At 46.3% G+C, this 25370-nt stretch overlaps 2 protein-coding genes across 8 annotated transcripts in view; both read left to right on the plus strand.

Moving 5' to 3' along the window:
* Positions 1 to 9963, plus strand: part of ehmt1b (euchromatic histone-lysine N-methyltransferase 1b) — a 38831-nt gene extending 28868 nt beyond the window's left edge. For 5 of the 7 annotated variants that reach the window (XM_023831474.1, XM_023831476.1, XM_023831477.1 and 2 more), the window contains exons 12-27: positions 81 to 307; positions 423 to 614; positions 758 to 840; positions 989 to 1095; positions 1313 to 1435; positions 1739 to 1840; positions 2173 to 2277; positions 2565 to 2719; positions 2834 to 3025; positions 3354 to 3498; positions 3894 to 3971; positions 4105 to 4220; positions 4881 to 4967; positions 6215 to 6293; positions 7569 to 7744; positions 8055 to 9963. In XM_023831474.1, the coding sequence (XP_023687242.1) occupies positions 81 to 307; positions 423 to 614; positions 758 to 840; positions 989 to 1095; positions 1313 to 1435; positions 1739 to 1840; positions 2173 to 2277; positions 2565 to 2719; positions 2834 to 3025; positions 3354 to 3498; positions 3894 to 3971; positions 4105 to 4220; positions 4881 to 4967; positions 6215 to 6293; positions 7569 to 7744; positions 8055 to 8241 (2154 nt within the window). In that variant the 3' untranslated portion in view covers positions 8242 to 9963. The remainder of the gene's footprint in view (positions 1 to 80; positions 308 to 422; positions 615 to 757; positions 841 to 988; positions 1096 to 1312; positions 1436 to 1738; positions 1841 to 2172; positions 2278 to 2564; positions 2720 to 2833; positions 3026 to 3353; positions 3499 to 3893; positions 3972 to 4104; positions 4221 to 4880; positions 4968 to 6214; positions 6294 to 7568; positions 7745 to 8054) is intronic. The other 2 variants (XM_023831479.1, XM_023831480.1) reach the window with 1 other exon arrangement.
* Positions 9964 to 11516: 1553 nt separating this feature from the next.
* Positions 11517 to 25370, plus strand: part of LOC111853984 (probable voltage-dependent N-type calcium channel subunit alpha-1B) — a 117418-nt gene continuing 103564 nt past the window's right edge. The window contains exons 1-5 of the mRNA XM_072714731.1: positions 11517 to 11656; positions 12512 to 12914; positions 19336 to 19595; positions 23504 to 23610; positions 24303 to 24442. Coding sequence (XP_072570832.1) covers positions 11596 to 11656; positions 12512 to 12914; positions 19336 to 19595; positions 23504 to 23610; positions 24303 to 24442 — 971 coding nt within the window. The 5' untranslated portion in view covers positions 11517 to 11595. The remainder of the gene's footprint in view (positions 11657 to 12511; positions 12915 to 19335; positions 19596 to 23503; positions 23611 to 24302; positions 24443 to 25370) is intronic.

Below are 25370 nucleotides of genomic sequence, written 5' to 3' on the forward strand. Positions count from 1 at the left end.
CCCTCCTTCAACGCAAGAGGATGAGCTAGTGGCAGATTGTTAACTCCCGCATCTTGGTTTGTTTATGTTGGACGGTGAAGGGGACCTTTATGGAGTGCCAGCCGGACAGCAACATCTCTCACCGCTTCCATCGGGCCTGTGCCTCCGTGCTGAAGGGTCAGACCTTCTGCCCGCACTGTGGCGAGGATGCGGGCAAGGCCAAGGAAGTAACTATTGCCAAGGCTGACACGACCTCCATGGTACCCCTCTCCCCAGGCCCGAAGATGCCCACTGTGTCGGAGGGCAAGGCCGACACCACCACTGGGGGGTCTGTCTCTGCTGCAGTTCTCAAATTGTGAAAATATTGTTTACCGTTATCAATGTCATATCATCATTATAACTTGAGCGATTGGCTTAAAGACACCATTCTCCTCCCATTACAGTCTAGCTCATGTGCCCAGGTCTATCGACCACCGAGCAGACAGCTCTTTGCCAAGAACCCCAGAAATGTCTGACACTCAGTCACCTGGGTCCAAGGCTGCCGTGGCCATGGGGCTGGGGGTCGGATCCGCGCCGGCGCCAGGACCACCCAAAGAGACGCTAGAGAGCGTACTCCTTGCTTTGGATGCAGAGAAGTAGGTTTGAAGCACGTTGATGTTAATGGTCACTTCCCATAGAAGATGTTCTGCATACTCCCAATGTTTGTTGGTCATCTCCCTTCTTGAAAATGTTGTTCTGTAGGCAGAGAGTAATAAAGTCTTATTTTACTCTGTTCAAGGCCTAAGAAACTGAGATTCCACCCAAAGCAGCTGTATATTTCAGCCAAACAAGGGGAACTCCAGAAGGTCCTACTAATGCTAGGTAGGTTTTTTTTTGGGGGGGGGGAGGTATGATTTCACTGCCCCCCCCAATCTAAGCTTGTCCTCAGTCATTGAACTTTAAAGCAGAAGGAAAGCCCTGTTATTTACCCTAGTCCTTCTCTTTCAACGATTCTATTTCTTTGCCTTAGTGGATGGAATAGACCCCAACTACAAGATGGAGAGCCAGAGCAAACGCACACCCCTGCATGTAGCTGCTGAAGCAGGACATCAGGAAGTCTGTCACCTGCTTGTGCAGGTAAGGTTTTCAGTACAGTTTCATTTGGGATCAGGAATGTGGTGATTCTGCTAATGCATAGGATTTGGATTTAATTTCTTAGATGTTTGCGCCAACAGCATGCAGTAGAGCACAGACTTGTTGCCATTGGTACCATGAACTGCTTTCCAAATGGATCTTCTGTGGGCAGTAAAGAGAGGTAGGAGGCTGAAAAATAGTCTGATCCGTTCTGTTCTAGGCTGGTGCAAACCTTGACATGTGTGACGACGACCAGAGAACGCCTCTCATGGATGCCTGTGAGAACAACCACTTGGAGACAGTCCGGTATCTTCTCAGGGCTGGTGCCATCGTCAGCCACAAGGTCAGTCCTGACTCCTCGACACTTGCCCCCTTGTGTATTTATGCTGCAATGAGCTGCGGTACCCTAGAACTTTGCTTAAGAGATCACAAATTTTTGCTCTTCAGAATACAGAAAGGTTCTAAACATCCCGTGAGTCTTTCAGTTCATGTTAATGGGATCTGAGGAGTTCTTAGAATTTAATGAGGGTTATTAAAATAGCAACATTTAGGAAGGCAGCCTGGCTTTCAGTGGGCCCTCATTCAGCTGTGATGGGGTGGTTTCCTGTAGCCTGCTATCCTCGAGTAATCGGACCATCCGTTTCAGGATGTGGAAGGCTCCACCTGTCTGCACCTGGCTGCTAAAATAGGACACTATGACATTGTACAACACCTGCTGGATACCTGCTCCATAGATATCAACTGTCAGGTGGGAAGATGCTCTGGCTCCGTCATCCTTGTTGCTGGCATGTGTTGTGGTCATGGCTGCTGGGCAGTTCCCACCATACGTTTGTGTACATGAACCCATCACTGTCCTTCACAGTCTGGCCTACACTGAGCTGCCGTTCCTTCAACGGGTTTCATTGATTTCTTTTTAAATTCCGTTGTTATACTCGCCAGCATAATTTCCGGAAATTAAAAATCTCGGTGGCGTCCTTGACTAATTTCTATAATAAATGAAAGCGTTTTTTGATGTAATGAAAAATTGACTATGGTGCAAGTGAGCCATAGGCAGCTGTGAATTGATATAGTCAATTTCAGGATGACGGTGGGTGGACAGCTGTGATCTGGGCCACGGAGTACAAGCACGTGGACCAGGTGAAGCTGCTGCTCTCCAGGGGAGCTGACATTAACATCAGAGACAAGGTCAGTCAGGTTTTGATCGTAGGATTTTCAACATTTTCTGCTAATCTCACCCATTACTGTTGCAGGTTTGTTCTGTCCACTCATTCAAAGCTTGATACTCAAATATTCACACCAGAAAATCCCTGTACCCACACCTGTAGGAGGGTTTTTTTTAATATATATGTTGTGGATTTTAGTTATATCCCTGTTTATGCAGCTGGGCTGTTTATTAATTGGAGTCAGGTCATTTATTCTGCTCAAGACCTTCCTGACCACACATTAATGATTGCTGTGGTGGCTGGGCACAGGAGGAGAACATCTGCCTGCACTGGGCGGCCTTCTCTGGCTGCGTGGAAATCGCCGAGCTCCTGCTGGGCGCGAGGTGCGATCTCCATGCCGTCAACATGCACGGCGACTCACCCCTTCATATTGCCGCACGGGAGGACCGGCTGGACTGCGTGACGTGAGTTCGAGCTGACCCTTCGTCACCCATAGATGTGTGATATGTTCCTTGGGTCACGCTATTGCATAGTTGCATGACTATGATCACCCATTAAGCTTAGTCACTTGGCATCAGCCCCTCCCACCTAAATACTTGTAGACTCTTCCTGTCACGCGGTGCCAACGTGAACCTTAAGAACCGCGAAGGGGAGACCCCGCTGGAGTGCTGTAGTCACAACTCCAAAGTATGGAGCACCCTTCAGACCAACCGGAAGCTGAAGGAAGCCGCAGGAACCCAGGCGCTGCAGGAGGAGAAGGTCCTCAACAGGTATATCTCTGGTTCCCACTTTTTCTTACCCAATAAAACATTCAGATAATTTGTCACTGTTTTTCCACTTTTTTTTTTCCTCCTTTAACATTGTTGACCAGTTCAGTAGGGGTTCGATAATCTGACATTTCAGTAGCTATGACTCAATTCCTACTTTCAGAAAGCACCTAAATGTACTGTTGTCTTTGATCATACTTGTTAAAAAAAAAAAAATATAGCCAAAAACTCCTCTTTTCAAAACAAGGATTTGTCATGAGGTAGCAAAACCTGAACATGTTATGTAAGTCCTCAGCTTTTGTCTATGAACGTCATTCATTCTAAACACCAGGGACATTGCACGTGGCTACGAGAAGGTCCCTGTTCCGTGTGTGAATGGGGTGGATGCGGAGCCCTGTCCTGACAACTATAAATACGTCCCTGTCAACTGCGTCACTTCACCCATGAACATCGACAAGAACATCACTCACTTGCAGGTGGGTGGCTTTGGCTGGGTGCTGTCAAATGCCTATACTCAGTAGAAGTATGTCTGGGAGCAATTCAGTCTTGTGAGTTCTCCAGGTTTTAGTTTGGTTTCATCTCTGTGTAGTGCCCTACTAAACACAGTCTCCCCAAATCTGAGCAGATTTAAAGGAACGGTATCTCCAGTCAGTATTACCAGTGAGGTCTGTAGTTACAAAGTGGGTGGAATCTCCTTTAATACATGTAAGCCCTCCAATTATGTTTACTTCCTACAAGAGATTTTACGTGTTAAAATGTTTTTTTTTTGCTTACCATTACGTATTTTGGGCTTAATTTAGCATTCAGCAGACATTCGCCTGCTTTTGGAGGTTTGTGCTGACTTTCTACCTCAACCTGTTGTGGTCAACAGTACTGTGTGTGCAAAGATGACTGCTCCTCCACCACCTGCATGTGTGGGCAGCTCAGCCTGCGCTGCTGGTACGACAAGGTGCGTCCCTCCGCCACTCACCAGAAAGAAAGAAGACAGTGTGGTTTTTGCAGTAGTTCTTCTCAGACAGGCTCAGAATGTTCAGGTGTGGTCTGCCCCCAACTGATTCAGGTTGCTTTTTCTTTCTGGACAGGAGGGACGTCTCCTTCCAGAGTTCTGCCGCGAGGAGCCACCGCTCATCTTCGAGTGCAATCATGCCTGCTCGTGCTGGAGGACCTGCAAGAATCGTGTTGTTCAGAATGGCCTGAGGTATCTTCAGGGCGAAGAGTGTGGACTTGTTTCCAAATAGCTCCTAGTCCCTGTAACTTATTGCCAGCTACTGTTGCACCAATGCGATGCAAGACCTACCCAAAAGGCTCCTGATCTTCTCTCTTTGGAGTCCTGGGAACCTGACATAGCCTAAATGGATGGCACTATTAGCTGTGTCATCTTGGGTCTCTTCTGACCTGCCTGTTTTGGGTGGTAGGTGACAGGATGATTAGTTGCATGGTGTCCAGCTACTTTGCAGATAACCTGTAAGTCAGGTAGCACCATCTGCCTTCAGGTCCCACCTCTTGGTCTCAGTGATAGTGGTTGGAAAGTAGATGTTCTCTCAAGTGTTCTCCAAAGGTTCTCCAGCCACCTTCCGCCTCAGCAGTGTCTTGAGTTGAATTTGAGTGTCTGCAAGATTGGGTAATCGACGTGGCATGCTTATCCTGAGTCACTAAGATGAGCAGATCAACTACGAATGGCGGAAGTGGCAGAATCCTTCTGTCAAACAAGCTCCAACCTACTTCGGAAGGCAATCTGGGTCATAATGCAATACAGGATGTGTTATAAGTTTCATAAGTAGGGTTGGGTGCCTGTGGATGGTGCAGTGTTCATTTCACATAGTTGGACCCCCTACGATTTTGAACACTCTCATTCTAGGATGCGGCTACAGCTCTTCCGGACAGCAAAGACTGGTTGGGGAGTTCGAGCCCTTCAGGACGTCCCCCAGGGAACTTTTGTCTGCGAGTGAGTCCCGTAGTTTGTCCTGTCCATCATAAAGGACAAAAGGAATTCTAGATGAGAAGAATGTGCAAGGTGTTTGAGGTCTGTGGTCTCAGACTGATAATGCATGTACCATGAGTTAATGTGGTCCTTCCTTAAAGCATATATATATGCCTAGGAAATTGTACTGCCTACTCCCTGAACAAAGAACAGATTTTTCGTATTCTGATTTTTATCTGGAGTCTGGAGTAGATTTCACACGCTCTGCAGTTCTCAGCCTTTTTCCGATCGCAGTAGCAACACCTAATCCTGATCGACAGCAATCTTTGTTCAGCACATGACAAGTCAGTCTGCGACCACTGGCTTTCAAACAGTGTCTTTTGTTACAGAAAATCGAACATTAGACTCAAAACTTTTAAATGGCATAGTTTTTATGAACAGGAATTGACCACTGCTTTGTATGATGGCTGAAACTTGTCTCTGGTTCCCATCACAGCACTAGTCGTACGACTGGGCCAGTTTAGTTGTCCTTGACATTTTCCGGCTGGGGTCAGCTGGGTGTCATTAGACAAGGTGACTGTTGATATAGGTGGTTTATTCACATGACATCACTGAGGTTTTTTCTCCCAAACCCCAGGCATGTGCTGTCAACACAATTTTGAATACACTTTTTTTGTGAATTCCCATGACTCTTTGGTGTTGTGGGAATGTAAAGCACAGATGGTGAAATTCTGGCTGTAAATTGTACTGGCTTGTGTCCAGAAATGGAAAATTAAAAACAAAATAATCAACATATTTATAGATTTCAATCACAGCAAGGGTAAGAAACCTTATATAAATGTATTGCTATGGCCTGGAAATTCTCAGTTTGTTTTGCTGGGGGTGAAAGTTGGAAAGGATTCATTTTGCTACCTGCAAAATGCAGTTTTATGGAGGGCACCAGTTACTGATGATAGTCATGTGCTCCTCCAATCAGATCTCAGCCGTCCGATGTAACAGCTGTTGATTGGCAGGTAAAGTAGTTGGGGTGTTGGAGGTGTATGTCCCATCTTTTCACTGTATTCCCACCAAGTTTGTACAGTAAAAGATTAAAAAGATCAGGGTTAAGATCAGAGAAAGAATATATGCAGATGAGTTTGAAAGATACATGCAACTTTCACACATTAGCCGCAGTAATTTTTCTCTGGGAAAATTCCAGTCGCGAGTGTCATTTTTTTCAGTTTAAAAAGTTCAAAAAGGTCCCCAGTGGGTGACGGTCCTGCTGTCTTCAGGTACGTGGGCGAGATCATCACTGACGCCGAAGCAGATGTCAGGGAGAATGACTCGTACCTCTTCAATCTGGACAACAAGGTAACTTCATCGATGATCAAAAGGACGACCAATCAGAGTCATTGTTTCAAAATGAAATGGCCATTAAATTTCCATGGTTAGGTCAATTTACTCATTTTTTTAGGGATGAATTTAAGTATCTTGTGGGGTATAGTCTGTATCTTATTGGATCTCACTGAAGCAGGGAATAAATCTACGGTTTGGAAAAGAGCTGCTGTTATCTTGTATTTATTTCTGTAAGACGCCTGGGCTTGAAGTTTGCCAGTGAGGCTTGCGTCATGCTGATCTCCGTCAGTCAGCTAGCATGGACATCAACACATGGTGCAATGATGTCTGCTGGGCAGTTTGTACACGGTGGCCTTTGCAGGCTCCCTCTGTGCTAATGCCCCCGCTGGCCTGCGGGTGGCAGTCTGCTGGGTGTTTACATGTTGGTTCACTGGCGTCCATCAATTTCTCCACTCAGCCGTTGCCCAAAAACTGCTTACGGGGCAGCTGCCCCCTGCCTGCGCCATTTGAGGTTGAGGGAGGGCCTGTGGCCGTGGACTTTTGCCATGGGTTTTGTGTACCTGTTGGCCCCCACTATCCTGCTGTTGTAGGGCAGTCCCCCCCCCCCCTTGCCAGTGCCCTTGTGGGGTGGGGGATGGCTTGTAGTTCAAGCCGTCTTGGCTTATCACTTCTGGTTCGCCTGCCTCATGCCCAGTCCGTGCATCCCTGTACCGAAGAGCCCTAAAAATAGCCTTGCCATTGCTGATTGTCATGGTGATAAATGTGTTGTCATAGCTCGTCCCCCGTCCCCCCTCCGATCTCTTGAAACTGATTTGGGGGTGGGGGGTGGTGATGAGATGGATTGATAGTTAGGGTACAGAGGTTTGGCCATTCACTAATCCAGTCCACAACCGGTTCTTGTGGCCAAAGGTTAAATGAACGCTAAGTGCCTTTTTTAAAGTTTGCATGGAACGACTGAAATGAATCAGAATTGTGCGTGTGAACCGTTCGTCTGGGAGATCTTTGTCATTGCACTTTAATATAAAACACTGCATACATAATGTGTTGAAATGTAATTTGGGCAATGTGTGAGTCCATTTTGTTTGGCCCAGCTAGTGGCTAAAGGATGCTAGGGAAAGAGATGCAATCTCATATTATATTTTAGCGGGAGTATAAAATCCGTGTAAATCAGAGGACATCTTTGGAGAACTTCTTGGCGCTGTACTGCTTTGAAACCTCTGAGCTTTCTGTCAGCTTGATCCACTCGATTGGTGCCCAAGGCTGTCCTCTGCTCAAACACACCCCCTGCAGGTGGGAGACGTGTACTGCATCGATGCCCGCTTCTATGGCAACATCAGCCGGTTCATCAACCACATGTGCGAGCCCAACCTGTTCCCCGTCCGCGTCTTCACCACGCACCAGGACCTCCGCTTCCCCCACATCGCCTTCTTTGCCAGCAAGAACATCAGCGCTGGCGATGAGATCGGGTAAGGCGAAACCCCCCCAGGCCACTCCAAGAAAAGATAATCAACGAAATAAGACTCTCGCATATTGTGGATTTCTGGTGCATGATTATTATCCAAAACGGCTTGCAGTAGAGGGAAGGCTTACACTTTGCATGTGCTCCCTGGGATCTGAACCCACAACCTTTGTGCTGTTAGTGCAGCGCTCTACTCATCGAGCTCCTGGAGCCAGTGGAAGCTGCATGAATTACATCTCCTGTTTAACCCACCTGGTTCTTCCTGAGGTCCCTCTGCATTTGCTTGCATTCTCATCTGGATCTTTGTGCCCGCGCAGGTTCGACTACGGCGACCACTTCTGGGAGATCAAGGGCAAGCAGTTCAGCTGCCAGTGTGGCTCGTTGGCATGCCGGCACTCGGCGGCCGCCCTTGCCCAGAGGCAGGCGGACAGCACGCCTGGGGGGCAGCAACCCAGCGCCCTCCCTGACACCAGCTCCTCCACCACACCCTCCAGCCCCTGCTGAATCGCACCCCTCCGATCCCACCCTGCGGCCCGAGCACCACCCACACCAGCACAAAACTCCGCCCCTTTCTGCGGGACTCCGCCCCTTTCTGTGGGACTCCGCACTCACTCCACCTTGCCATTGTAACCGAGACTCATCGGGTGCAGTGGAACCCATCGCCCTCCAGGCTTTTGGCGCTGCCCACCCCCCCCACCCTACGCCACCCCACTGAATGGAACCCTAAAGACTGGATGTTTGCCAACTTTCCCAACAAAGATTTTGATAGTTTCCATGACGTGGCGAGAGAAGGCCGTCTAGTATCGTATTGCTTCCCTGTGCAATATGGGTCAAAGTGGACAGATTTTCAGGGTTTTGTACTTGAACGTATTTCCTTGGGTAGCGGTTTTTAAAGGGGAGTTGATCATTTCATGAGGGTAGTGTAAGGTTTTCAGTCTTTCCTGGCAGGAATCTGTAGCATTTGATTGGGCCATAACTTCATAACCTTTCTCTGTTGCAAGGAAAAGTGAGATTTCTGATAGGAAATATTCACACCCAGGTATTCCTTTGAGGAAAATACTGACGTATAAATCAGGGCTTTTTGGTTCCTTGATGGCCACTGGTTTAATTTCTCACAGTTTAATTGGACCAATAAGTAGTTAATTGTCATGTTCCCCCTCACTCATTTATATCCAATAAACAAAATGAGATTCGTAATTTTTTTTTAGGGATGTGGTCATGAACCTTGAACCATGAATCTACTGCCACTAGATATTTGAGGCAGTAGGTTAAGGAGCTGTGTGTTCCCATTGGCCCTCTGGAATTCTGACATCTCTCGAAGAAGGCAAACTGCTCATGACAGCCATTTTAAAAGCAAATGTCCTTTGTTAGATTTAATTATTAGGTTAATTGTTTTTTAGTTACATTTAGTAAGAACTCATGCAGCCTGTAATGTTGTGGGGGTGGGGGTCATGGTTTTGTAGAGACTGTAGTGCCCTCGTTGTCGGAGCATGGTGGAGGCTGTTCTAGCTGAGCTTTAGAGCAGATCTGGGCGCCCACCATCACACTCGGGCTAAAGCCACCCCCCGTCCCCGTCCCCCCCCAGGGAAAGCGACCGTGGCCAGCAGGCATGGAGGACCTATCTCATCAGCGCGAGACTCCAGGAGGATTGCCAAAAGACGTGGAAGACATGACTGCACTAGATTTCATACCTTTTTAAAAATGTCTGTACCAATCAAACAAAGAGAAGCATGTTTTGTGAGGAAAACTTACTCAGCCAAGAGTAATTGAACATCTTTTTTTCTTTGTCGGGTGGTGGGAAAAACAAGCCGGTCAGAACTCACTGAGGAAAACTGAAAATGGTGCTGATATTTTTTTTTATTATTATTTTGTATTACTCACCAAGTGAATACAACTTGTAAAATAAGATGTGGAAAAGATTGTGGATTTGTTTTTTTTCACATTTAATTTTACCTCCAGTTTTCTTACTGTAGTAACTAGTTAGCCTATCAACTGTTTCATAATTCTATGTTGACTGTAAAAGTATGCATAATTCTGTCATTTTAAATGTGGTTAGTATGGTTAGTATATTGTAGAATCTTGTGCTACTTCCCACCTATGGCTTAAAGCAAAAAAAAAATTAAGACTTGCATATTTCTTGACAGTGAAATATGATGCTCGGTCTAACTGGCTGTATCCTTTTTCAATAAAATTACTACTAATAAATCAGATTTATTTACAAAACAATTAATGTGATGTCAAGCGTGATGGTGTATAGATGTGACTAGAGCAGCACACAGCTAGTCCCACACAGGGCATAAGGGTGGGGTACGCCCTGGATGGGATGCCAGTCCCTCACGGGGCACGGGGTTGGGGTACACCCTGGATGGGATGCCAGTCCCTCACGGGACATGGGGCTGGGGTACACCCTGGACGGGATGCCAGTCCCTCACGGGACATGGGGCTGGGGTACACCCTGGACGGGATGCCAGTCCCTCACGGGGCACGGGGCTGGGGTACGCCCTGGACGGGATGCCAGTCCCTCACGGGGCTGGGGTACGCCCTGGACGGGATGCCAGTCCCTCACGGGGCACGGGGCTGGGGTACGCCCTGGACGGGATGCCAGTCCCTCACGGGGCTGGGGTACGCCCTGGACGGGATGCCAGTCCCTCACGGGGCACGGGGCTGGGGTACGCCCTGGATGGGATGCCAGTCCCTCACGGGGCACGGGGTTGGGGTACGCCCTGGACGGGATGCCAGTCCCTCCTGGGACATGGGGCTGGGGTACACCCTGGACGGGATGCCAGTGCCTCACGGGGCTGGGGTACACCCTGGACGGGATGCCAGTGCCTCACGGGGCTGCGGTATGCCCTGGATGGGATGCCAGTCCCTCACGGGGCACGGGGCTGGGGTACACCCTGGACGGGATGCCAGTGCCTACCGGGACACGGGGCTAGGTTTCATCCTGTTTGGGATGCCAGTCCATCACAAGGCATAAGGCTGGGGTACACCCTAGATGGGATGCCAGTCCATCACAGGGCATGGGGCTGGGGTACGCCCTGGACAGGCTGCCAGTCCATCACAGGGCGTAAGGCTCAGGTACGCCCTGGATGGGATGCCAGTCCCTCACAAGGCGCATACATTCACAATATAAATGACTGGCCTGTCTTTGAGCCATGAGAGAACAACATGCAAACTTCACATACAGTAAGTAGAGGAGAGACTCAAACTCCCAATATTGTGCCCAAGACCCTCCTCTGTCCCGCCAGGGTGTTTTTTTCATGCTCCCTAACATCTTTAACCCCCCACCACCCCAAACCCCACCTGAATGACAGTACCAGGGTTCTTAATCTGGAGCATGACATGACAACCTACTCAATACCAACATCTTTCACTGTACTGGATTAATCTTTCTTGTCATCCATTCATGCTTACGGTTTTGTACTGTCTGAGGAGGATTTTGTTGATTCCAGAATTCAAAATCCAAACACAAAATCTCTTACGTGCAGAGAGCCGAAAAAAACATCTTTTGTCGAGTTATTCAGTAAAATTAAGCAAAACTTGATTGCATCTTTGCAGGCTTTTTATTCTGGTGAACTAGTGATAATCGGCCCCTTCCTGATTACCGCAGAAGTCCGTAATTTAATCAGAGTTTTGCTTTTCTCTGGGTGGGAGTCGGTTTGGGTTAAAAGCGACCCGATGAAGACCGTGGACCTCTAGGCAGATAAAGTGCTTTTAAGCGACTGAACGGAAACGGCCTTTCCGCATTCCGCAGCACCCGGACCCTTTGCGGCTCCAGAGTGGGGGGCAGTGTATGCGGCTCGGCACACAGACGTGGTCAAAGTTGGTTGTGTTTGATCCGCGCCTATTGGTACCAAAATGAACAAGACAACGCCGCAATATTCAAAATGGGCCGAAAGACGATCTACTCTTGTATATGGTAAGACCATCTAGACTGAGGGGAATTATTTATATAAAATAAGTCTTGGGACTGATATACAAGATCCTTGCTATCCAATATCATTACTTCCACTAAATTTAATATTTCATAATTTAACACTGCCTTTTAAACATCCTTCTTAATATGTTGCGTGTTTTATCACTTTAATACTTAATTTCGTTTCGTTAATGAAAGCCTGTCAATACACATACCCCAATTACCAGAAAGGTATCCGGATTCAAATCCTATGTATAATTGTTATTGAATCGACGCAAAATTTTGGGTGTTATTCCAAATAAACAAGTAGGCATATTGATAAAAAATGACGTGTATATTCTTCCTAATAAGAGCTCCAGACCTAAGATAAATGCGTGTGAAGTGTATCAGAAGTAAGCTTATAAATATGACAGGCGCTTTGAAATGTTCTTAATTTGTCAAAACACCAGTTGTAATAAACAATACCGATCTGCCAGCGTGTTATACGTTTGTTATTATACGAGATCAGTTGAAATAATCCTGATCGGAGGGGTTCCCCTCTGCTGTCTGTTCCATTGTTTTCACGTTATTGCATTTCGCTCAATTGACACACGTGTAAGTTCCCCATTTCGGCCTTAATTAGTCTTAGGTCTAGCCGAGGTTGTTAGAACACTGTATTAGCTGTGTTCGAGTCGCTTCGTATAATTGCAATCATTTCATGAGAACCGCTTGTTCTTCGTTAAGAAGAAAGTAACAAAACAAGTTTGTTTTCCCAAATCTACCGTCAGGGATTGAGTTTTCACACGGAAATATATATACATACATATTTTAAGTGCAATAAAGCAACGAGACTGACGTGATGTGTCTGGCACTGAACAGCCCTACGCTCGGCCACCTTCAGCAGCTGGAGGATGCTGACCCTCGGAGTGGAGTACAACTCGTGGTCTCAGAGCCCAGCAGCGCTGGGCAGAGAGCAGTCCCGGCGGGGGGACACGGAAAACGCCTTGGACCCTGACGGCGTTGCCGTGGCGGAGCAATTGAGCCCGAAAGCGAGCGCAGACGAAGATCCGCATTACTACAGCAAGGTGGTCAAACTGAAGGAAAATGCCGATACCTTACCGGTAGCCGGTGAATATAAAAACAGCTTATATAGGTCTCAGTCCCTTTACGGTGCGCAAAACGCAGAGGCGATCAGGCCGGATGAAGGTCCTTGGAGTATTGTCGATCTTCATGAATCTTTGCAGAATGAACTTTCCCAGCCCCCGCTGTGCTTCATAAACAGGTAAGACGTTTGACAGCACAGGTAAGATTATCTCGCTTGTTTCTAAGCGCACGATAATTCTCAGATTACTTGGATTAAAATTGGTAGACTTGATCATGATTGATCGTTGAAGTCTTTAGTAGCATTTAAGACATAATAAGCGCTTAGGTTTTGAGTCGCTTGATACACGCTGTTATTACTTAAGGTACAACTTGTAATGACAGGGTACAGAGGCTAAAATGTCATTGACCGCTTTAAGATGTCTAACCAAGCTGGTATTTGGAAGGTATATTTTAAACATCTTCTGAAGAACCGGCCCGGCCCACAGACATCTAATGGGGGGGCTGCTTGCTAAAACTTCCAACCTTCGCCCAAGTTATGCTCTGATAGAATAGCAACCCAACTGGCAGAAAGGTGTGCTTTGTTCTGGTGGACTCACAACTAAAAATCAATTTAGTCCTGGTGACACGAGCGAAACCAATGGGTCTAGCGCCTCCTGCTGCTGTTGACTGGACAAGAGCAGATACTGCCACTATTAAGACGTTATTGAATGCCTTTCGTTTACCACAGTATCTCTCACTGATAGGGCATTAAGAACTTGCAATACACTGGCATAACCTTCAGAGGGAGTGAAACCACAGTTTAGCAGTATCGTCTACAATTCCCATACATAGGTAACGCTACTTCTCATGTCATAACTGATTTAGTGGTTTTTGGATTTTGATAGCACACAACAAAATGCAGCCAGTTCTGTGTTTTTCATAGAGCTCTGGTTGTAGCCTCTCAGTTCACATATGAAAATGTCTGAAATGTGTGGCCGTGTGTAGCCCATTTGGTGGGGGACTGGGTGCCATGGCGTCCCTCCCCACCACTTCTCCGAGCCTTTCTGTTTGCGGGGTGCAAGTGAGCCGGTAGTGGAATGGGGCCGGATCGCTAGACTTATCAATGGCATCCCTTTGTGTTTTTATCCAACAGCCTAGTTAGCAGCTGCTTCCTGCATTTTACAGAGGTGGACATTTCAGGTTCAGAAAGTAAAAATCCAAACCAGGATTTTGTTTCAACCAACCAGTTGAGTATAATGAGTGACAGTTACAGAGTACTCAACTGGTTGGTTGAAACAAAATCCTGGTTTGGATTTTTACTTTCTGGACCTGAAATGTCCGTCTCTGGCATTTTACGTAGAGCAGTTGGTCTGATGTTTACAGCTTCTGGATTTGGGGCTAGATCAGTGGTGTCAAACTCCAGTCCTGGGGGGGACGGAGGCCTGTGTAGCTTAGCTCGTTCCCTGTTCCACCACAAATTATTCATCTCAATTAGCACAAGGACCTGAATCAGGTGTGTTAAATGACGGGAAACCCAAAAATGTGCAGGGCTCCGGGCCCCCCAGGACTGGAGTTTGGCATCACTGGGCTAGATTATCACAAGAGCAAAGAACTCCCAAGGACACTGGAGGTGTGTTACTGAGCAAAACGCTGAGCCTGAACCAAGTGAATTGAACACACAGTGGAATAAAGCTTCAAAAGCGTTGGTTGTTCAGATCGGTTTGTGTGACTGCCGAATGTGCTCCAACAAAGCGAAAATAAAGTGATGAGCACATTAGCTTTGTTTAGATTTCTGCCCTCGTGGGAGAAAGCTGTTGGTTCCACACCCACTTATGTTTTTACAAAAATGCTGAGAGGCAGTGTGACAGTAACCAGAGGGAGGAACCGCCCACCAGACCAGTCCAGTCTCTCAAATCCTGTCATCCGAGTCTGTCCAAGGCTGTGTAATCCACAGTAACGACCGGCTGTCGTTAATGAATTACACCGTGTGAGCTCAGCTCATAATTCCATCTTTTTGAGAAGCCCTGGAGTGTTGCTCGTGTTGCTCCTCTAGACTCGGGTCTGGCACGTTTGCCAGAATGTTTAGCCATGAGCCAGTCCTGTGCAGTTTTCCTGCAAAATGCACCCACGTGTATCTAAGCTAGAAGTAACCCTGACAACCCTGCAAGTCCGCCTTTAAGAAGATGCGAACCCGGATTACAGACGTGCGCATTTTTGATGCTGCGCGATAAATCGAATTGAAAGTAAGTGGGAAATTTTATCCGTGGGTGTGGGCGGGGAATGTAGCCATTGGGTAAGATGCTGGCAGGCAGAGTGTTGTTTAATCTGCAGGGTGCTGTCGCAGAGCTGAGGCTGGGAAACCCCGCTCCCGGTATCCTAGGAAATCTGCCTCGTGACAGCCGTACAGCGGGCCCGCTGGGGCGGACTGCAGAAAGTATGGGCGGCTCTGGCTCCTGGTGTGGAGGCTCCCTTATGTTCAGATGTGGGGACCTCCCTTTGCCTTCCCTAGTCATCCATTTTCTGTGAATCCATGGACTAGTTAAGATGACGGGTAAATGGGTTTTTTCCCCCCTTTATTTCAACAACAGCAAGGGGTAGTGGAAACGAGTAGTATTTCGTCATTTGGTAGCTGATCTTGCCTGCTAACTCATGCTTTATTTATGCAGTTAGTATATGATGTTCAAAGTGGTTTTTAACTAAAAAATAAATCAGTCTTGCCTCTCTGATCCTTCCTGGTGCCTCAGAATAAGGGGGAGGTAATAAAGGAATGGGGAAAAGCAAGTAGAAATCTCAACAAGGATGGCTGGACCAGTATAACATTCACTGAACATGCATTCATTGTCCTATGTCATAGGAAAACCCTCTATGTGGTGTATAATGTTACATTCCCCCCCTTCCCAGTTAACCTATAGATGACTGACCTGCCAATTTGTAGTCAAAGCTATGGTTTCATTCTCAGGTTCTTTTTGGGACGTATTTGTTGGTTTTAGGCTGCTAAGCTAGTTTAAAAGATAAACGGCAGTCTAAAATGTCAGTGATTGACCATTGAGTGGAGGAATAAATTGAACTGGAATATGTATTATTAGACACAGATATATTGTTGCATGGGCCAAGATCACTGTTACAGGTTTGGCTGAGAATCTCCGACATAAACAAAACATGCGATAGCCCTTTGGGGAACCTGTAATGGGTATTGATGACATCACAAAGACCCTGAACTCTTTCAGGATCTATTTGATGAGGAATGAAGCACAATACAGACAGATATCAACCAGAATGTAGTAGTGAGTCTTCTGCAGAAGTGTGGTGCCAAGAAGGAGTCAAAGCTCTATTAATTTCTATAAATACATCTATCCATCCATTTTTCATACCCATTTGTCCTAGCCGGGGTCACGGCGATTTGGAGCCTATCCCAGAAACTATGGGTCAAGGCAGGGAATACTCCGGGGCACCAACTCATTGCAGGGCACACACACCGTTCACACACATGGGACCTGGGGGGGCACCAGAGAACCCATGATGACGCAGAGAGAACATGCAAATTCCACACACATGGAAACCGGCCGGAGACTCAAACCCCAGTCCCAGAGATGTGAGGCAACAGTGCTGACCAGCATGCCACTCCCCTATAGACATGCGTCCTGCACATTATGCGTTTATAAAGTAGGCGTAGATTTAGAATTTAGTGATCAGTGTTGACACACCACGGTGCACAACAACGAAATGTGTCCTCTGCATTTAACCCATATGTGACATCGTGACATTGCACCTGGGGAGCAGAACCTTGCTGGTCGGGGATTCAAACCAGCAATCTTTCAATTACAAGTGCGCTTCCCTAACCATTAAGCCAACACTGCCCACCACTCCCAATAAATATAGTTATTGGGAGTGGCATGTCCCCCCTCATTTATGAAGTCTACGACCATCAGATTTTTGGGGTAATTTTTTATAGGTTACTCTCATTGGTACCGAGGTGCAGACCTGGACAGTCTGCTGAAGCCCCTGAAAAGGTCCAGCGTGGCTGAGCCAAGATGTCGCTCATCTGTCACTCGGTTCAGCTGCTGTGTCACACTCCCTCTCCTCTTCTCTACGGTCTCTAGCTTCTGGAGTTTTGTCCTCCCCCCTCCCCCACCCCCAAACACACACACACACTATTTTTTCTTTCCATGTAGCAGAGATGAAGCCAGAGGATGAGTCATTGTTTAGGAGATACACAAGGGATAACGTGTAACTGGCGTCGTCAGAGGAGGGGCCCGTTGCCACGTGTGTGTGTGTGGATGTAGAAGCCATGCTGGTCTCTGAGGCCTTCTTGCCTCTGTCTACTGGGTGCTTTATCTGAGCTCTAAGGGTCATAGGGTTAACCAGATGGCTGCTACTATATACAGTAGCTGGGTTGGATGCTCTGCTTTAAATCCGCCAAACGATGCATTCATTGCATCAGGAGCGCAGGAAATCTCCTTCATTCACAGTGACACCAACTTCTACACTTAACTTGTTTATGCAGCTGGGAGATTGCTCACGTCACACAACCCACCTTAGATATATGGATTACTGCGATAACGGAGCTGGGTGGGGGGTGGGGGGGGGATAGTATTATGGTTATACCATATACTGTGGAATGTTTGGCATTTGGGGTACACTGCGGTATTTTCATTGGGAGGAGATGGGGTTGTTGGGGTGACGGCACTAAAATCTGCCGACCCCACCTTCCCCCCGACTGCCCCCGCCCCAGAGATGGCGGCAAGATTTGTCGACTAGGGGGTGATGCCGGTAATATCTGCTGATCGGGGCATGTAAGATGATAGCGATATAATTCGTAGACCGGGTCTGTGGGCGGTAAAATTGCTAGCCGACAATTTAACTGTCGCTGAATAGTGGAACAACTACTTCCAGGACATCGCGCATCATTCGCGGGGCTCAGGGAGCCGCTGTAAACATGCTTGTAACATGGAGGGCGGTTCCTTAAATTCAGTGCTACATGCTTTATAAGTTGTCTTGCTGCTGCTTTCAGAGACCCCAAAGAACACTACAAACTTTTTTTATATCAGGAACATGTATCAATTAAGTAAAATTATTTGAACAGTAGTTTAAATATATCACTTATAGTCATTCTTATTGGTCATAGCTGATATCATTTTATTGCTGAGACATTGTAAACCCGTTTTACAATCATTAGCATCCTTGATACTCAGCTGACCTCACGGTGCCGATGCTGAAAGTCTGAAAGGTTCGGTCCGACCGACTGTTCTTAGTCTGTGGGGTTGACTCAATCGTCTCCGTTGAGTTAAACATCCTGCTCTTGAACGAATACAAAATTTCAAATGTACTTTTAGGGGTTAGCCTATAAGAATGACTTGGTGTGCAGTATGTGGGAGTTTTTCCTCGTGTATGAAATGAAAATCAAGTCACTTGTTTAAAGACGAGACTGAAAGACGTATTAATTTATAGGCACTGGAAATTGAATTTTATTTGATTTAACCGGTCAGTGGGGAGCAAATCGTGCAAATAATGCAAATTTCTTCTTTTTTCACAAGAAATTTTAGCAGTAAAACACCCCAGAACATAATCTCCTTGTAGTGTGATTAATGGACTATTAACTTAGTCTGATAGAAAAAAAATATTTTATAAAGATATACATAAACTTCCTGCGTTCATTTATTTTTGTGTTCATTTAGGTTGCCTGCTCGATCTGATTTATGGAATCTCATTTATGGCATTTTAGCCATAAAAACCAAACGGCCAAAAAGTCTCGCATATTTTATATGCATCGCTGAAATGATTTTGTGCGTCACAAAAAATAATGGGCTGAGCCATTTCATTTTCTTTGTGATTAAAGTCATTTTAGTAGCCACAAGCAAACATTTTTTTTCTTCCTTCGGTCCAATAACCACAAGTAAACATTTTTTTTGTTCATTCGCTCAATACCAGAGATTACGGTACAGGTGGAGTCTGCCTTCGCCTTCTTTTAATCACACGTACGGGGTTCATAAGGGACGGAGCCTGTGCAAGTGATTGCACTTGTGCGTTGCTGATCGAAAGAGAGACACGAGCGCTTGGCACTATTGGATTTCTTCCCGTTGACTTGTATTTCTACGGAAAAGGGTTGGATCAAGCAAAGCCAAAAACTGTCACCTTTTTGGGAATCAAACGGAAAAAATACAATTGGCAGCTGAATGCGTGATTTTTTTTATGGGTGATATGTATTTTTATCATGGCATTTTAAGTGTTGGCACATTTGGTACTGAAGAATAATTTTTTTGCTTCGCTTCTCATCGTAGTCTGGCGGTTTTGGTTTTACATCTTGCATGAATGGGAAAATGTATCTTCATTGGGGAGACTGAAGGCACCTTGCACTGTTTCTGTAACGTTATGATATAAACTTTCTTTTTATAACCTGTCATGTAGTGAACGAAGAAGACGGAAAGGATGGGAAGACAATTGAATTCCGAGTAGACTCCTATTTTCGCTTCTTTGAATTATTTGATATTAAAAGGAGAAAAAAGAGAATCGCACTCAATGCAGACTCTTGATTGGAATAACTGTCTTTGGTGTGATGCTTCTTCCCTCTGCTTTCTCTGATGTCAGTTTGGGTTTTTCCTGTTGGATCTGTACGTTTCTAGAATGGCACGCTTCGGAGATGATTTACCTACCCGCTATGGAGGCGGCGGTCCAGCGGGAGCCGGGCGAGGAGCAGCCCGGCAAGGAGGTCCCCCAGGCGGCCAGAGGATGTACAAGCAATCGATGGCCCAGAGAGCCAGGACAATGGCCATATACAACCCTATTCCTGTCAAACAGAACTGCTTCACTGTCAATCGATCCCTTTTTATCTTTAGCGAAGACAATATCATACGGAAATATGCGAAGAGAATAATCGAATGGCCATATCCTTTTGAGGCTGTGTCTCCGTGGTTGTTATTACAGATGATTTTTAGATCTCCGTTGTCTTTCCCCAAAATTAACAAGTTAAAGAGCCAACAAAAATGTGTATACGTTTAACAACTTGACAGCCGAGAGTGTTTTTTCCTCCACCACATGTGTTTCGAGCTCATACAGATACACACGCCGTTCTGATTTCGTTTGTCTTTATTGCAAAAATATTACATCCAAGACCCTATATAATGTGCAACAGTGTCTTTTCCAGTCTTATCAAACACAAAGTACAATACCTCGTATTTTCTGGGTGGGTTCACCTTTTTATCCGTACGTACATGGAAAAACAATGAATATTGCACACTATCTGGGCACAGATAGCGTTGTTTTATTACATTGTCAACGATGCTCTGAATTGGGAAAGCCAGCACGACGAGTGGTTTTAATAATGCACTGAAGTATGCTTTAATAATATTAACAACGCTTTATTCCTTCCTGTAAATGTGAAATTTGTAGGAACACATATATACCAAGATGGGTTATTGTATTTTTGTTTTCTTTTGATTTATGTAGACAACGTATAAATCTACGTACTCCGGACTGCTACTTGTAGAATTTAAATGTTGGATTACGGGGATTCATGAGTGAAATAGTAGGAGTGTAACGTTAGAAAATATGTTTGGGTGTTAAACGTGATATAGGGCGTCACTGCTGTTTTATAATAGTCTTCTTATCTAGGAAATTGTGTGAAAATTGCATATTGTAACCTGCGTTCTCAACGCGTTTCTTTCGCTCCACCAAACGTATGCAAGCATGCGATATGCATGACGTTAAAAAAAGCGTTTCGCTTTTTAAATGTCCATTAATCGAGTCTCGTTTTTTCTTTGGATGCTCTTGTTCGCATCTGGCTTGCACGCTCCCGTGCACGGAAGTCGCTCGCCCAGGTGCTTCGGCACTTTTCGTGCTCTTTCGTCAGCGCGGCTGATCCCAGCAGCGATGCTCCGGTCCGAGTTGCGAAAATCGGCTGCCTGCCCGAAATACCGCGTCTACGTCGGTGTCGGCCGAAAGCAATACCTTCTGAACTTTTAAGAGAGATCGAAGTCCTCTTGGTAGCCGCTTTGAGTGATCGCGGTTTCGTCTTGGTTTTGGAGAACTGGATTTGTCGATAATACAGAATGCAAGGATTTTAAAAAAAGTCAATATGATTTTAAATGACGTGCAGTGTGGTCCACAACATATACGTGAAGAGATACAAAACGCGTTTCTTTTACTTAAAATAAAAAATCACTGGATGCATTTATAACAGAATATAGTAATGGCCACTAGTAACGTGACTCATTCGACCGACAGTGCAGTTTTTACAACAGCAGATTTATGATTGTGAAATGGTTTGATTTGGCAAGATCCCCTCCACCCAACTAAAACGTGACCTAGCTGTATTCATATTCCTCTTTATTCTGGTGGAGACTGACAGGGCAGCCACCACTGCAAACATGATGCATGCTGGGAGATGGGAGCCCACAAACAGAACACCCACCATGGAAGCGTTGCTGTTTAGCTCCAGCTAAGCAGAGCTGGCTCTGTCTTTAGTGCCCAACCTATGACTGGATGAGAGATTTAAATATCCTGTGGACTGGATGCATGAAACTCAGGCTTGAGCTGTGAACTGCAGGGGTTCATTATTTTTAAATTGGCAGTTGATTCCTATTATTTCTTCTCCTTAAAGTTCAAATGTTAGACAGTGAATAGGTATGATGGGCTTATTCGAACAGAGACAAAAACCTTGCGTATCTCCAGTGCCCTTCCAAAGGAGAACCATGAATAAGGTTAGGGGAGGCCTCTCAACATCTAAATGATAAACATGGAGTAGTACACACTAGGCCATATTTCTGCTGTGTGCTCATTAGGCATCTGGCCCTGCTTTCTTCAGAATCAGAATCAGCCCCTCCCCCGAAGATCGAAAGCATGATTACAACTGCAATGTTTTGTCTGATGCATCTTGACGTTCTAATATTTGAACTTCAAATAATCTTGGTGTGGCTGCAATAATGTAAAGTTTCTGTCACAATAGATGAAATGTCAGCTTTCTTTGAGTTTCCCATGGTTGTGTGTGTGTGTGTGTGTGTGTGTGTGCTAAATGTGTGTGTGTGTGTGTGTGTGTGCTAAATGTGTGTGTGTGTGTGTGTGTGTGTGTGCTAAATGTGTGTGCGTGTGTGTGCCACCGCTTACAATGCCGCCTTTTGTCAGGAATGATGGCAGGCGGACGTGTACGATTCCTGAGCTGGCATTCTGGTGCCTGATGTTTGTTTGGGTACTGAAATGCCACCACGCACCTTCAGCTGCCTCGCAGACCCCCCCCCCCCGGAGGCCAAAGATTAAAGCGGCAGAGTGAAACGCGAGGGAGCCACACGGAGAATTTTGCTGTGAGGCGGTTGTGGGACGCCATCGGCCTTCTGCTCACACCCCTCCTTGATGGTCGTGAGAGAGACCAGGTGAATAATTTTAGCAGGAAGCCAGTTCAGTATTAGCAGGAAATGTGGTGATTTATAAATTGTCCCCCCCCCCCCCCCCCCCCCCCCAACTCCTTAGTACACTTCACGCACTCCGAGAGTTAGCATGTGTTAGTATCAGGGGCATAGTTAGGAATGCTGAGCCCCCCGACAAAAAGTTGATCCTAAGAAACGCGGGTAGCAGGCTGGAGAGATTTTGCAGAGTAGGAGGCCTTGGAGAATAGCAGCGACAGGCTGCCCTCCGACGCCCCTGCGGCTGATTCCCTGACGCACCTGCCCAAACTGACTGATTCATTTTCACGTTGGCTGAAACTGCATCTTCATGTATACAGCTAATGTCATCTTGGCCCCTTTTTCTGACCCGTGTTCACGAATTCAGAAAAGAGGCCCCAGTCCGCCTTTGCCTCCCGGCCCACTCTCACATTGCTCTGCTTGTCATGCAAAACAAGGGGTGAGTGAAAATGAGTCACATATCAGGACTTGTAGCTGGATGGAAAATAACAGCAGAAGACCTGGACTTCGGAATGAGGATCCATAATCACAGGCCTTCACGTAGCATCAGTGGCTTATGTCAATATGATGGTAAGAAATCTTTCCTGCTCCAGCACTATTTTGAGATTCTAGGTCCTGTGCTAGACAGGCGACCCTTTGTCTTCCACAGAAGACTTTCACAGAGCCTCCCTATATGAAGAACAGGAAGTGATGTCGTGATTTTTGAGCTCACATGTTCTCATGGGTGACTTTTTTTTGTCCCCTTAAGCAAATTTCCAGATGTGATTAGTAGTTACTATACCTGGGTAGCAGTGTACCTGTCTAATGAAACTCTGCCTCATGTCATCCCCCATCACGGATTTGAATGTTGTCTATGAGTTTACATTAGTGTAAAATACGTGTGTGTGTGTGTGTGTGTATTGTAAAGAAGGGTGAAAGTTGGCTTTGTGTTTATGTGGGTGGGTATACATATTTGCTGTATTTTTATTGTACTGTATATGACATTTATTGTAATTCAGCTGTAATATAGTGAGGTGTGGGGTGTATTGTACTATTCACTATTGCATGGATCAAAGAGCTTAGATTTCAAATGCCAGTGACCCTTGAGTGCGACCAAAATCCCTCTATGAAAACTGGCAAGTCAGCAATGTCTGTAGGTATACTGCTGAAGCTGTTGAAGCTTGCTGACGACGGTCTTGTAAATCGTAGGCTGTTCATTTAAGCCTTGGTAGGGGCCGAGTGGAATGGAATAGATCTGGTAATGAAATACAGGTTTTAGTGAATGGAAGTGTAGTTTTCTGGATAAAAGTGTCAGTTGAGCAAAATGCTGATTATAACATTGCGATCAGACTGTGATCTCATTATTGATGTGAAGATCATTGATCCAAACCTGGAGATGGAATCCTTGACCTGTTCACTCCCTTCGAGTACATGATCTTGGCCACCATCATCGCCAACTGCATCGTCTTGGCCCTGGAACAGCACCTTCCTGCCTCGGACAAGACTCCCATGTCTGAGCGCCTGGTAAGTGTGTCCGTAAGACGTCACGTTCCGTGATCATCTGGCCGGCTTCAGAAGCAGGAGAGCTTGCTTCAGTCGCTGGCCTGGCATGGTGCGACACTAGGGTTGAAATGAACACAGCTTCATAAATTTAAGCCCCTGCAGTTTTCGTGAGTAAAGCGCATCAGTCGATGTTCTGTTATGGACTGGGAAGAATCTCAGAATTGTGTAAAACTCCATAGCTGTACGTCACATTCAATAAGAGCTCCTGATAAACCACTGTACAGGCCGACATCGTCAACAACTGCTTACTCAATCAGGTTCATAAAAGAAAATGGTTTGGTGCATTTGAGGCTGGGGCTCAGTGTCTGCCCCCCCACCATCCTGCCAGCTCTGTGCCCGCTTCCCTCACACCAGCAGAGTTCTCCCCAGGCGAGCCTTTCGAGAGACAGGAGTCTGTGTGAAATTGTTCATTAAGGTTTTTTTATCGCTTTCTCCTTGATGTTCTCTTTAAGGCAGCAAGTAGCTGTTTGTTTACTACTTTTTTTTTCTTTTTTCTTTACCTGTCTGCTGTCGCTCAGTGTTTTAGCAGACAAATGGTTTCTCTATGGGGTTCAACAAGGGAGTCCCGGTAAATTAAGACCCTCTTTGTCTTTCTCTCCCTTGCTGCTTCTTACATTCTCTCTCTCTCCCCCGCTGTCTCTCGCTCTCCACAGGATGACACCGAGCCCTACTTCATTGGGATTTTTTGTTTTGAGGCCGGCATCAAGATCATTGCCCTGGGTTTCGCCTTCCACAAGGACTCCTACCTCCGTAACGGCTGGAACGTCATGGACTTCGTGGTCGTTCTTACAGGGTGAGTCTGGCCTCCAGGTGGGACAGGATGGGGTGGGGCAAGGGAGAAGGGGGGGGGCATCCTAGATAGGGTATCTTTATATGGGGCCTGAGTTAGCTTCACCTGGGATGATTGTCACACAGTGACTCAAGTGTCTGAGGTAGCATGTTGCTGAGGGTCTGTTTATGGGGACAGACTGTGTCTGAGAGGTGATAGAAGAAAAGAGGGTTATGGAGTGTTTTTGGTAGCTCCTGGGATTCAGGAAAATGCTGAAATGCAGACTGGTGACAGATCAACATGTAAGGGGCCAGGCTGATTGGTGATGCACTTGTGAGACTGTCTTGGGGTGGGGGGGGTGCGAAATTCCTAATGCAAATGAAAGTCCACTTGTTGTGGCTGTGCGTCCTGCACTTGAACTTACCCGTTTCCCGCTCTTGTGACAGGATACGTATACGAGCAGCCATTTTTGCTGATAGGAAATCGGGGCTGAACCTGGTAAATTGAATTGAAGTTGGCAGATAGTCAGCGAGGTAGCTTTGGTAACCTGGGAGGGCCGTGCGATGGCCTTGCTCGTATGATACGGAAACCCCATTTAAACCACAGGGGAGCATCGTTATGGGAGAAGATGCCAGATACCAAGAGGCTAATTAAACACAGCAACCATTTTTCCCTGGGACCAGTGTGCCGCAGGAAAGGTCAAAGGTCATTTTCTGAAATGTCAGTAATCAACCACATCCTGAACTTATGTTCATTAAACAGGAGCAAACAAATGAAGCAGGAGCAGCCAAGCCTGGGGTGGGTTGGGGCAATTACTTACTCAAGCTGGAGTCAAAACGTAAGTGTGAGCATGAGTCAGGGCTTGGGGGTGCCTTCTGTGTTTGAAAACTTAACCCTCATTTTGATGTTGCTGTAGAAACCTTACCAGCGCAGGGGCAGAAATGCCATGAAT

This window comes from Paramormyrops kingsleyae, chromosome 7, assembly GCF_048594095.1.
Source record: "Paramormyrops kingsleyae isolate MSU_618 chromosome 7, PKINGS_0.4, whole genome shotgun sequence".
In the NCBI taxonomy this organism is placed as follows: Eukaryota; Metazoa; Chordata; class Actinopteri; order Osteoglossiformes; family Mormyridae; genus Paramormyrops; species Paramormyrops kingsleyae.